Source organism: Staurois parvus, unplaced genomic scaffold, assembly GCF_062004578.1.
Source record: "Staurois parvus isolate SC_StPar_1 unplaced genomic scaffold, SC_StPar_1.0 ptg000387l, whole genome shotgun sequence".
In the NCBI taxonomy this organism is placed as follows: domain Eukaryota; kingdom Metazoa; phylum Chordata; class Amphibia; order Anura; family Ranidae; genus Staurois; species Staurois parvus.
Genome location: NW_028318183.1, coordinates 5,761,718 through 5,775,916, shown reverse-complemented (window position 1 = coordinate 5,775,916; position 14,199 = coordinate 5,761,718). Strand labels below are relative to the sequence as shown.

Below are 14,199 nucleotides of genomic sequence, written 5' to 3'. Positions count from 1 at the left end.
AATGTTCAACTATAATAAACTCAAAGTAGGAAAATAATGAGCTGATTATTGTTAAGTCCTTAGATAAATCTCTTAGTTCTATTTTGAAATTCTAATGTATAAGCAGTGACTGAAGAAGTGTGAATTTGTTTTTTGTTTTTTTTTCTTTGGTCACCATATTTCTTTCTTCTTGGACCAAAAAAAATTAGCATTTACCTTGAAGAAATGGAAAAGCTAGATTTGAAAATAGCTTACACCAAAGGTAATGCACAGTGAGTGGCCCCTTGTGTATAAACCATAACTTCCAACCTTTAAAATGTATCTCTAGCCAAAACAGTTTTAGAACCCCTATCAGGTTTGTATTGCTTTTTATGTCCCTGCTGAGGAGATACACCCTCTCTTTCTGTCCTGGTTTCCATTGTGACGGGACAAAGAGTGATGGAAACTGGAACTGACGATGGCACCAGAAGGTGGGGGAAATCCTCCAATGGGGATTACTATTATATTTATTATTATACAGGATTTATATAGGGGAACAGTTTGCACAGCACTTTACAAAATTAGGTACAATACAATTTGGTACAAGAGGAATCAGAGGGCCCTGCTCATTAGAGCTTACAATCTAAGTGAGAGGGTCAAGTGATACAAACAGTAGTAACTGCAGGGGATGAGATGATGGAGAAAGTAAAAACACAGTATATTAGTTAGAAGCAGGATAGAAGGGTTTTCAGGATAGGAGAAGCTCTGGAGAAGTCCTGGAGGTGAGCATGGGAAAAGGTGACAAGGGAACTACAGAGATGGAGGTTTTAGGAGGGCTGCAGAGAGTGGTTTGGTAGATATTTTGAGACCAGGTTGGTGATGTAGCTGGGGGCAGAGTCGTGGAAGGCTTTGTAAGTTATTAGTATTTTGAATGTTATTCATTGGGTGAGTGGAAGCCAGTGTAGGAATTGGCAGAGAGGGGTAGCAGACAATGAACAGTTGGTAAGGTGGCAGTAGTGGAGTCTGGCAGCAGCTATCATGATGGACTGAAGGGGGGATAGCCTATGTAAAGTTAATCTGATGAGGAGGTTGCAGTAGTCGAGGCTAGTGATGACTAGGGAGTGAATTAGAAGTTTTGTGGTGTTATTGGTTAGAAAGGGGCGTATTCTGGATATGTTGCAGAGGTTGAGGCGACATGATTTGGACAGGGATTAGATGTGGGCCTGAAAGTTCATAATTCAGGGTTACCCCTAACACCCTGCCATGAGGGGACGGACAGATAGTTGTGCCATTGATCTTGACAGAGAAGTCAGGGGAAGGGGCACATGGGGGAGAAAATATGAGCTCCATTTTGGATAGATTGAGTTTAAGGAAGTGCTGTGACATCCAGTCTGATATGTCTTTTAGTAAGTAAGTGACATGCGAGGAAACTGATGGGGTGAGCTGAGGAGTAAAGAGATAGATTTGGGTGTCATCAGCATAGAATGGGGATGCCTGTTCTGGGACAGATGTCCGAGAGGGGATTTTCCCTCCCTTCACAATGATCTCCATTCACTTCCTGTTATGTCACTGGGACATGAAGTGAAGTGAAGTGAAATCTATCTAATGAGACACAGGCAGCATAAAAAACTGACAAGTCTAGTCCTACATTACTGTATCCATTTTTTTTAGCTAAACATACACCTTAAAAATAACCCTTGATCCCCTGTTTCTTGCCTATAGTCTTCCGCCGAGACCTCTTCAGACTTTGATGGAGCTGGCAGATCTGTCCACGAAACCCCTCGCCCTCCCTGCCTTTTTTTTTTCACTTTTCCCCACCCTAATTGATACCATGCTACTGACTTAACTGCAACGCCTGTTACGTGCTCTTCGCTGAGTCAACGTGACTTGACCATCCTTAAATCTATATCTTATTGATAATGCAATGTACATGTCGTATTGACGACCTGCCTGTGGTCCTTAATTTTTTTTTTGTTTTTCATGCATGAACAGTAAAAATAAGCCTCATCGCAATCAACTTATATGTGGTCTCAGTTGTGACAGTATTTTGTTAGAACTATGGCTGACAGTGTGCTGTTTAGGGGACGCAATAGGGGATGATTTACTAAAATTGGAGAGTGCAAAATCTGGTGCAGCTCTGCATAGAAACTAATCAGCTTTCAGGTTTTTTTTCAAAGCTTTATTGAGCAAGCTGAAGTTAGAAGCTGATTGGCCACCATGTACAGCTGTACCAGATTTTGCACTCTCCAGTTTTAGTAAATCAACCCCATAGTCTTAATAAAATCAGGACCATTGGTAAGACTGTTCCTGTGTCGCTTAGTAATCTTTCATAAGATTAAGAATTATTCTCTTGCTATGAACAATACAGACCCTTTCTTTTCAGAAACTTTTTACTTGTGTTTCAATAATGTAAAATGTACCATGTTGGAGTTTATTTAGTAAGGTGCAGTAGTTCACAATGCTGTTACTAAGTACAAAATGTAATGGCCAATAGTAACTAATGACGCTTTATTTTTCACTGTTCTAATGTTAGAATACTGAAATGGGGTTACTCTGGGTTACAGGACGTTGTTTGTTTGTTTGTTTTTTCTTTTGCTCTTTGTTTCACTTTCTTAAGTGGATATGAATTTAAAAAGTGAATATTTGTTATTTTTAGGAAACATTTGGAAATATTAATAGTTCTTAAGCATTACCGTTTTTTTCTTTAAAAAATAGCAGAGGAACTCCAGTGTTTTGAGATGCATAGCTGTATATCTGCAGTCTGAGATTTAAAGTACTGTGCCTTCTAATTTATAGTCTCATGAGATTAGGAGTGGGATTTGGTGATGTTACCACTGTGCTGCTTACTGTCCTTTGCTGGAGGGGAATCTGTACCTAATTACCTGCAGTGGAAGGATCTTCCTGCTCCTGTTTCATTTATTCTGTGGATCTGTGCTTTCTACACCTGTCCTTCTGATTTTTCATTATTTCCCAGCCAGTCATCAGGGGGCAGTTTTGACATGAGGAAGCTCTTTTTTTATACCAAAAATGGCTGTCTGCATGCAGAGACAAAGTGCAATTTCTGAATGTGAATCAGGACACAAAATACGTGTGTGAATTGCACAAAATAAATGTATCAATAGCATGTTAACATAGATAATGTGTGTTACCACGCATGTTTTAATGTATAAAGGTCCAAAGAAGCCTAAGATTGTCTGTCTATCTCAGCCCAGAATATTCTTTAACAGAACTAGACAAGGAAAAAAGTCAGTATTTTTATAAGCACAAACTTCACAGCATGAAGATCTGTAGCACTTGTGGAGGAAACATCACAGTTCTATTGGGAATGAGCCTGTCAGCATGAAGACATATCATTAGGAGGGTCTGGGTTAAATATAAGACATTACATTTTTTTCATTTCACTAAGGATTTTAAAGAATGATACTGATCTAATTGCTTGAAAAATGAGACTCGCCTTTTGACACGTCTTTGCTTCCTAGTTTATCATATAAACAAAGGAAAATAAGCCTCACTAGTTCTGATGCCATTCCGTGCAGGTGGGCCTAATGCTGGTGCTTTTGTCTCTTGTATAATCTGGTCCTGATTAGGAAAATAAGCTTCCCTAGTTCTGGTACCATCACTGCAGGTGGGCCTAATGCTGATGCCTTTTGTCTTTGGATTAAATTAGCCTGATTAGGAAAATATGCCTCACTTGTTTGGTGCCATCACTTTCAGGTGGGCCTAATGCTGTAGCTTTTTGTCTCTTGATTAAATTGGTCCCCATTACTGATGTACAACAGTTAGAAGTTATATGGATACAAAGAGTGGAATGGATCATGTGAACATTCAATGAACTCTCACTGACACTGGTCTTACAGTAACATAAGTGTCAGATTTTTATTGACAGTCAGGCTTTGGAAAATTTTCTTTGCAAATTACTTGCATTCTCAGTACATAAATGCCTACTTTTTTATTTTGCCCTGTAGCTGATCATCTAATGATTATCTAAACATATGCAGCGCTAAACGCGTTTCGTGCGGACGAGCACGTTATCAAAGGAGCCCCCCCTTTCAAAGGATAACGTGCTCGTCCGCAAGAAATGCGTCAGGGTGGAGCTTAGCCGGTGACGTAACGCCGCCCCGCACCTCGTGGAGGCCGGCGGCCATCTTTGTTTCTGGGCTACCCTATATGAGTCTACTGCATTATGTCCAAATAAAAGTTTCTGAACATACTACACTATCAGTGCTTTTTTGGGCTGGGCTGTATGGTTGAGCCCCCCCTTTCAAAGTGGATATCTATTTTGAGTGCCCTGCTCTGAGGAGTCCGGATTAGCTGTATGACAACCGTTGCTGGATGCCTGGTGCCCCCCCTGCTGGTTAGAGGAAGGAGCATCTCTAGCAGAGTGACAGCCTGCTAGATGACCCACATTGCCTCAAGCCTTCTAGTACCAGGAGTGGTCTGACAACTCAAATGCGCACATAATGCGCTTTCTGGTGAGTGCATAAAGTTTACCCACCTATGAGTACGGAGTCGACAGCATTTGCACCTATTACTGGGACGATTGATATATCACCTGAGGACGTTGTTTTCACTTTAAGCACTTTAGCCACCACTTATTTTAATTTTAATTTTATCAGACGTATGATGTATCTATGAGTCGTTTCCTTTTTAGCGCTGCATATGTTTTTATTATCTATATTGTGAAGGTTTGGGTTTGTACCTTTATGCCAGCTGCTTACCATTTATTTCCAAGCGCTCGTTAATGTTTTATTGTTTTGATCTAATGATTATCTGTTTAGGTGAATATTTGTTGATACAACATTAAAGGATAAATTCACCTTTCTAAAAACATAATAAATGCACATTTTGTTAAGGTAAAAAAATGTGCATTTATTATTAATTTTTTTGGGAGCCTGTAAAGCATTGCAACTGCAATCAGCAGATTGTGGGTGCAAAGCAGGGCTCCTGCAGACTGTCAGTGTATCTGTCTGCTCGTACCTCATATGAACAGGCAGTTACACAATGACAGGAAGACTCAATGAACTACCTAGAGCGCTCACTAGTGCCCTGGTAGTTCATTGAGAACTACAAGTCGTCAGCTGCAAGGCTGTGGGTACTTATAGTTCATTCGGTTACAGATCTCTGTGAATGAATGACACGGAGCCCCGCATGGCCGTATTCTTTTGAAATTGTGACAGTGGGTGCGGGGAGAAGATCTCTAACCCACACCACAGTGAGGAGGGGGGTGGTGAGAGGTTGCAGGATTGGCAACATGTTCCCAGAGGTGAAAATATCCTTTAAAAATGCTTTCACACTGCAGACAGAGATTTCAGTTTATGACTGGGTAAACTATTATGAACCTGTCAAATTATGTCCATTTGCTTTTTAAAGTGATTGTAAAGACTATTTTTTTAAATAACAGGCATGTTGTACTTACACCTGCTCTGTGCGATGGTTTTGCACAGAGCAGCCCTGTTCCTCCTCTTCTTGGTGTGCCACCATAGGATGCTGCACTAATATGGGTTCGATCCCGAGCTACGCTGCCTGTGTCTATAGACACAGAATGCAAGGCTCAACTACCCCCCCTCGCTCTCTCCTCCTGTGCTGACAAAGGCTCCTGCTGCTGTCTCTGAGCCATTGAGGATAGAGACAGCATCTCTGCTGCTCTCAGACACATCGCTGGATTGAGTGTTGGCTCAGATACTTATTTGGGGGGGGGGGGGGGCTGGGGAGGAGAAAAACAGAGATTGCATTACGGTTGAAAACAAGTGCCAATTTGACCCCACTGTTGATTCGAAAAATGATCTTATAACATTCTTACAACGAAGAATACCAAACAAAATCCTAATACTGTATTCCCATGTTAAGCAAGGACTTTGTGACGCTACCTATAGACAACAGACAGCTGAAAATGGCTGGATTATGGTAAAATGTGCTCTGATCCACCTGTAGCCAAGCAATACTAATGATAGATGAACTTTAAAATATATGCTCAGCGGAAGCTAGGGTTACATATGTACAGTATGTCCGAAATCACAACCTGTTTTTTTAACCTTTAAAAACGATTGTATATGTTTCCCCTAAAATAGCATTAAACTCTTGGGGTTTTGTTAGCTTAACACATTGAGCATAATAAAATAAACATTCTCCAGTAAACTATTTGTTAAATGTTCTACCCCAGCACTTGCAGTTCACAACTTTCAATGCTGCTGGCTCCTGCTCTTTAGTGCTGCTTCTCTGAAAGTCTGCTCTTCATAGGAAAAAGTTAACAGTGGAATGTGCCGTTTGGAGCCAGTCTGTTAGCTTGGAGAGGGGAGGAGAAGGTAGAGGCAGGGGAGTGCCTTGCCATCCTAGGCTATGGGGCTGTGTGTTTCTATTGATGCACACAGTGTAGGAAGACACAGGTCTAGCTAAAACATGCAAGGGTGTCTCCATATGACACTGCAGGAGAAAGAAACCACCCTGAAACAGGAAACCTTGAGCAGTGCCATGCCACAAACATAAACAGGAATATAGACAAGGATTAATAGATTAAGAAGTTGCATACTCAGTAAGTGAATACATCAGCTGCTGAAAGTGCCTGAAAAGACTAAGGGTTTAAAATGGAACTAAACTCTGACAATCAAATTTAACTAGTTTTAATCTTTATGGTACTACCCTTAGTAAATATATTGGAAGGCATACTATATTTACATGTTTTAAACTTTTTCTTTACTTTTCTTCCCTTGCCTCTTGGTTTCTGGCCGAGGCCAAAATGATGTAATTTGGAGTCTTCATGAACCATTTATTTTCTTCCTTCTGGTGGAGGGGCAAAAGGGTTTTCTAACCTAAGAACCTTCGTGCCTGCATTCCTCAGCTAAGGGCAGATAGATTCCAGGAAGTGAATGCCACATGGATCATCTGCCCTTACTCAAGATGGTCATAGCTAGAAATGTTAGGGGGTGTTTCTTAGCTAAATAAAGCATGGAGAAATCAATGGATGAGAGAGTTGCTTTGAATATTAACTGCTTCCAGTCCGCCCATAGCCTATAGACGGCGAACGGAAAGCGGTGCTGATGTGGGCTAATGTACCTGTACGTCAGCCCGCATTGGTAGCTCACAGAGCGCGCAACTGGGAGCCCAGCGGTCCTGGTGTCACCCAGACACAGCGGATCACATTACCGCTATGTCTGGGTGATCACATGGTGTTTTACCATGTGATTGCTATGTCCAATCACAGCAATCACACAGTAAACAATGGAAAGTGAAACTAAAGATCGGTTCTCTCTGCTTCCACTGTGAGAGCAGAGAGAACCAATGCTGCAGCCTGTGAGTGTACAGCAGCATGTCAGGCTGCTTGTACACTCACAGACTGCAATGCCAGCCACCCCAGTGTCCCTGATCACTGCCTTAGTGTAAAAGAAATAAAAAATGCAGCCAGTCCTTGTCCCAACCATACCATCACCTTCCTCTCCCCCATACGCCATACCAGTGCCCCGATCTCAACCATACACCATACCAGTGCCCCGATCTCAACCATACACCATAACAGTGCCCTGATCACTGTCAAATACCATACTAGTGTCCTTTCACTGCCATACCCTATACTGGCATCCTAATCACCACCATCCCCCATACCAGCGCTCTGATCACCCAATATGCCTTACCAGTATCCTGATCACTGCCATACCCCATACCAGCATTCTGATCACTCCATACCAGTGTCCTGATCATGGCCATACCCCATACCAGCGTCCTGATCATCTCCATACCCCATACCAGTGTACTGATTATGGCCATACCCCATACCAGTGTCCTGATCACCTCCAAACCCCATACCAGCATCCTGAGCACTCTCATACCCCATACCAGCGTCCGGCATTTTAGGGTCTCAACTGATCAATTTTCAGTATATATCCCTTAGTTTGCAGACTCTATAACTTTCACACAGACTAAATAATATAAACTGTTTTGGTTTATTCTTACCTAAAACTGTAGCAGAATACATTTTGGCCACACTTTATGAAGAAAGAATATTTATTTGGAGTATTTTAAAACAGAAACTAAGCAAAACATTTTTTTCCAACCTTATCTGTATTTTTTTTATTTATATAGCAAAAAATTAAAAACCCAATGGTGATTAAATACCACCAAAAGAAAGTTCACACGGGTACAGTGGTGCATGACCAAGTGTCAAAGTGTGACAGCGCTGAAAGCTGAAAATTGGCCTGGACTAGAAGGGGGTGAAAGTGTCCGGACTTGAAGTGGTTAAAAATTAAGCAAATAGAATTTTCAGATTGTAGTGCTCAGATACAGTTAAGTTCCCCTTTAACATCACTTTAAACTGAGAAGGCTATGCTGTAAATTTGTGCTATGTGTCTGTCTATCTAGCCATTTACAGTATCTGGCTGTAAATCTCTCCCTCTATCTTATGTCTGTGTATCTATCTTTGTAGTTAGAAATGACTTTAAAAGGAAGACCCCTGAGCACTAGCAATGCTGAGGAAAATACAGCGATAGGTACTGTAACCAAACAGTTGAAGATAAATAGCATAATGTGTATCTGAACAATGTCCTCATTGCTCCCAGGGCAGGACTAGTCTTCTTGAGCTAGTGCTGGCTCCCTCCTATTACCTTTAATGTCTTCTAGGAAAGTCCAACTAATGAGGAACCCACATCCAGGTCTTTCTGCCAAGCACAATTTATGAGCCATCCATCTTTTCTAAGCAATACTGTGTTTGTCTAACAGGGGGAGTCATGCTATAGCTTCTGCCATCAGGCTACTGCATACTGCGATATTATTCACATCTTCCTAGAGCCTGTATAAAAACTGAGGTTGACCACTCTCTGTATGGTGCCACATTTGTGTTTTCAATCATCCAAAGATTGAAGCCAGTTTTTAAGAAGACGTTTTGTGATGGAGCATTTAGATTGTTGTGGATTGTATAAATACTAAGCCTGATGCATCAAATGTCACTTAGCTGAACAGTATCCCTAATCATAATAATGTTTCAAAACACATTCTAATTAGCATTTAATTGATTAAAGTTATTAATGGAAAGTTTGAGTGTGATGTTGCGTAGTAATGGCAAATATTTAGTTTTACTGCATGTGAGTTTATCTTTCGTTTCTACCCTAGAGTAATTTATATGAATAAGTGTTGCTGGTTCTGTATTATTATAGGGTGGTGGAAAGGTTCCCTTTTATAGTTTTAATAACTACAGTATATGTTAGTATTTATTAGTATCTGATATAAAAAACATGACTCATCTCATCCCCCCCCCCCAATGGCTGGAGAGCTGGTAAGTTTGCAGCTACCCATTATGTACACTACAGACTGTATGCTGTTCAGTAACGATGTGTGAATTGGCATACTGTTTTCAGTTTCTTCCAAAGCTGGGATACTGCTCTCAGCAAAGGTACTCCTAGAGCTGGGATATTGCTCTCAGCAAAGGTGCTCCCAAAGATGGGATACTGCTCTCAACAATGGTGATCCCAAAGATGGGAAACCACTTTGCCTTGGTTCTCCCAAACCTGGAACACAACTCTCAGCACCGGTGCTTCTAGAGCTGGATTATTGCTCTCAGCAAAGGTGCTCCCAAAGATGGGATACCGCTCTCAACAATGGTGTTCCCAAAACTAAGATACCATTCTCAGCACTGATGCTCATAGAACTGGGATACTGCTCTCAGCATTGATGCTCCCAAAGCAAGGATATCATTCTCAGTAGTGATGCTGGGATAATGCTGTCAGGATTGGTGCTTCTAGAACTGGGATACTGCTTTCAGCACATGTCCTTCGAAAGCAGGGATTCCACTATCAAAACAAGTGCTCCTAGACCTGGGGTACTGCTCTCAGCACTGGTGCTTCTATAACTGGGGAACTACTGTCAGCACTGGTGCTTCAATAACTGAGATACTGCTGTCAGCACTGGTTCTTCTCTAACTGGAATACTGCTCTTAGCCCTTGTCCTGTCAAAGCAGGGATACCGCTCTCAGCACTGGTACTCCCAAAGCAGGGATACTGCTATCAGCACTGGTGCTCCTAGAGCCAGGATACCACTTTCAACACTGGTGCTCCTAAAGGTGTTTTCCTTTGATTTCATCTGGTGATTCGGCCAGTAACATACTTCTGGTCCTAGAGTGACAATGATCACTCATTGTGCTTTATATTTGTGCATTGTATTGTACTGTTACCATAGGACAGAAAGTGTGTTATGGCTACTGAACACCCCCCTCTCCTCAACTTCGTAACTTAAAGTTGAGATAAACTGCAACAGGGCCATTCATTTGTCCCTGTATGCATGCAAAATATCAGATTATTTGCTCTCTTTTGGTCTTTCAGATACACTATGACATGTATACGGCCTGTCATTGATTTATACAGGCAACTGTATGCCAACATTACTCTTCACACTGTACATGCCATTTATACCCATGTGAATGAAGCCCTTAAATCTGCAGCATGCATTAGAAAACACCTGGTGAATCAGCCAGAAAGGTCCTTGTTCGGGCACATCCTGTTACGGGCTGACAGCTGTTTCCCAGTTGTGCTTCAACATTGACCCCCATCACATGTGCCCCTGCTTAAGACTAGAAAGGACTGTGCCAACATGCAAAACGCAGGCATGGTCCACTGTTCTCACTATTAGGATGCCTGTCCAGAGCATTGAAGAGCAGCCAGTTCTGGAGCAAATGCATGGCAACAGGAAGAGGCTAAAACAAGCTAGAGATCAGCAGTGCTGAGCCTCATACAAAGAAAAAAAAGAGTGAAATTATTATTTTATGAAAAAACACATGAATGTTCTTTATAATACACTGTGCTTTAGCAAAGTGAATGTCTTCCAATTAGAGTTCACTATTACTTTAAGACCTCCTTTGGCTATTACACAGGGCTTTCTTTCCTCGCTTCCAACAATGAGAGAGGAGAAAAGGTGAGTATTTGCTGCTGAGGTAATGAGAACTTAAGTGAATCTGTAACTTTGAACTGCATGGGCAAAAAACAGTGAAAGAGGCTCTAAACTGCGAATGGAAGCTATGCCCGAAGAAGGCGAGAAGCAAACAAAGAACAAGTCACCAGTAGCTAAACCTTTTTTCATTACTGACTTAACATGCCTTGTTCTCCACTGTGTCTCTGTATGGAAGTGGCCACATTTGCTTCTTTATATTAGAGCTAATCCCCCCGGTGATCTGATGGCTAGTGATCTAATGACTGGTGCAGAGTATTCAAGAAGCAGCAAAGAAGGTTCAGAAAGCACAGATCTACAGAATAAATGAAGAGGGAGCATGGACATCCCTTCACTACAGGTCCTCAGATACAGCTTTCTCTACAACAAGGAGAGCAGTGAGTTGCACTGACATAGCCATATCGCACTCCTAGTCAGAGGCTGCAGTACCTTAGATGATCTGATTCTGCACTTATAAGCTGTAAGGCTCAAAGCTCAAGAGAGCATAGGAAGGAATTGCACTACTGTTCTTCATAAGGAATTCAAGACAATGGTAAATCTTTCAAGGGTGCTGGTTAGACACAGATAATGTTTCTAGATTTTCTCTAAGATAGCAGTTTGTTACAGTATGTTTTGATGCAAACTGTGGGTAGTGGGTTGCTGTGATCTTTTTGGTAATGCTTTTGATTAAATACCACATTAAAGTGTTTGAGTTGATAAAAAAGCTGCCATGTCTATGGCCAATGTAACAGTGGGCTAAATCCATAATGCCTAACGGAAAAAGCTTTCTTTTTTTTCTGAAATTCCTGTGAACTGGTGACCAGACAATTGGCATTACATTATCTACATATTCTTTACAGGCAGTAAAAAAACTTAAAAACAAACCATCCCTGACTTATGTAGCTGCTTGTACAATGAAGTAATTAATTCTCAAAGGCTCTCAAAGATCACAAAGGCCCCATTTCTAACAGGTTACATTGGAAATTCATTCTCTCAAGCAACTTGGACTATTTTTAATCCTTATTCAGCTAGCATTAGTAAATAGATAGGAAAGTATATGATATTTACTTTTTAAACTCTTTTTTTTAATTTCTTCAGTTACTTCCTGGTTTCCGTGCCTAGGCAAATGATGTCATACATCCCAGCAGTCTTCAGGAGAGGAGGGAGGGTTCTCAGATCACCAATGCCTGAGCTAAGGGTGGATGGATTCCAGGAAGTAAATGATACGTAAATCATCTGCCCTTACTTAAGATTTCCACTGCCAGAAATTACAGGGGGTGTTTTTTTAAAATGATTTCTTAGCAAAATAAAGCATGGAGACATGGATAGATGAGGAAGATTGCTTAGAATATTAAAAATGAAATAAATGGCATTTTTGGTTTGTGATGCTGAGATGCAGTGCACTTTGAAAACCCCTGTTGTATGTGCACATTAAAAGTCAGGCAGGCTACCAAGATCTGCTTTACATAGGAAACAGCTGAAATTTCAGTGCCTCTCTTATGAACTTTGAAGATAACGTTCTCCACAATGCCTTTAGCTACAGAAGTGAATGAGGGCTTTAACAGTGCTTTTACGGATTGCTCAGAATATGTAGATTCTTTAGTGTGCATAGTCTGGCCCAGTTTGCTATAAAGGTTTACTGACCAGCACATTTGTCCACTATCAAAGCAGGGCCATGCTGACTTTTCAGGTTTTGGAAATAATACAGCCTGGGAATCCATTACTTCCAATCTCATAAGCCTTTTTTATTTTCAGTGGTTTGAAAACATTACAATTCCAGACTTAGTTTGATGGAATCCCAGGCTGTCCCAGGAATAGCAGCATGGTTTTATAATAAATTGGATACATTCAATAGCTTTAACTGTGTACATGCTACTGACATGACCCTCTTTCCTCACTGACAGAATTAATTTTTTCCATTTGTTTCAGCAACAGAAAAAGAATGTCTGTGATTGTCCGAACTCCATCAGGGAATCTCAGGCTCTATTGCAAAGGAGCAGTAAGTTTCCTGTCATTTCTGCTCCATATTGTGATTTATTTATGTTAGTATTGAGTAACCAGGTACATCGTTTGTAGAACAGCCAGCTCCCTTAACACGGATTGCTGTTTTTTGTTTGGTGTGCTGGAACTTCAGTATTGGAAATCTCTTTTTTTTTTTTTGAGGTTTTATGTTTGGAGTTGTGGTGTTCTGAAAACTGACAATGTTTAATTTTCCCCTAGTATCCTTAGGCACTGTTTTCCTTATTAGATAAAGTGTTCTTATTCATGAATGCAGTAACCCAAAGAATAAAGTATTGATATTCTTAAATACAGTAATCTATAGCCTCAGAACTAATTTGGTATATGTTAGACCAGTACAAGAAAGATTATGATGGGCTGTTATGGTTTACTGCATGGGAAAATTGGATTGAATGTAAAGGGTCATATTGCGAAAGCCTTTAATGAAAAAGACAGTGTTAAACATGGTAAAGAAACAATGTTTTATTGCTTTGTGGCCAGTTCATCATTCCCTCTGAGCCCTTGTTAATACATCTTGACACCTATGTCCTAGGGTTCACAGCCATAGTGAACATGCTTCTGAAAAGGTTCTGTCCACACAAAAATAAAAGTTATCTTTGTGTAGGTGCCTGTAGGTTGTACTGGGTTTTATGTTTTTGGGGGAATTCAGCAGGAAGATCACTGCACCAGTGTCCCACTTCCACCCACTTCTTAGCCATTGCATCGAGTCTTCCTTTCTCACTCTCTCCTTGTTTTCAGTATGTTCCATGTTACAGAATATGTAGAAGAGTTAGAGAGACTTCACTTACTGAAGCTGAACAAGGGAGAAGGCATAGCGGATGAGAAAAGGAACAAGGCTGGGAAATACAGCTTGGAAGCCTAATACTGAAGCCCCTATAAATACAGGAAGGGAAGTAGTAATTAAAATAACCAACATCCATCTGCATTTGAAATATCAGCTGTGAGTGGATATATTCTTTAACTACTTCACTACTAGCCTGTAATACCCCTCCCGTTCCAGGCCACTTTTCAGTGCTGTGATAGTTTGAGAATTACTCGTGCAACACTGTACACAAATTATATATTTATTTGAGACAGATAGAGCTTTCTTTTGGTGATCTGTATCTGTTTTCGGTTCTCTCTAGAAATAATTCTTGCCCCTTATTCTTCCTCTTCCTGCCCTTTGAAGGATGGACTTCACCATATTGCGCCCCCTAGCATCTTCTCCGTGCCATTTAAACTGCACGTGTGTGCAGTGCATCCTCTTTCGGCTTTAGCTAACCTTAGTAGTGACTGCTGCAGGTCGAATTCTGGACATGCGCAATGTGCTCAGCCAAATAA

General features: G+C 41.0%; 1 protein-coding gene across 1 annotated transcript in view; it reads left to right on the top strand.

Annotated features, from left to right (window-relative positions):
• Positions 1-14,199, top strand: part of ATP8A2 (ATPase phospholipid transporting 8A2) — an 870,132-nt gene that overhangs the window by 259,678 nt on the left and 596,255 nt on the right. Inside the window, exon 20 of the mRNA XM_089685820.1 lies at positions 12,790-12,859. Within this exon, the coding sequence (XP_089541946.1) occupies positions 12,790-12,859 (70 nt within the window). The remainder of the gene's footprint in view (positions 1-12,789; positions 12,860-14,199) is intronic.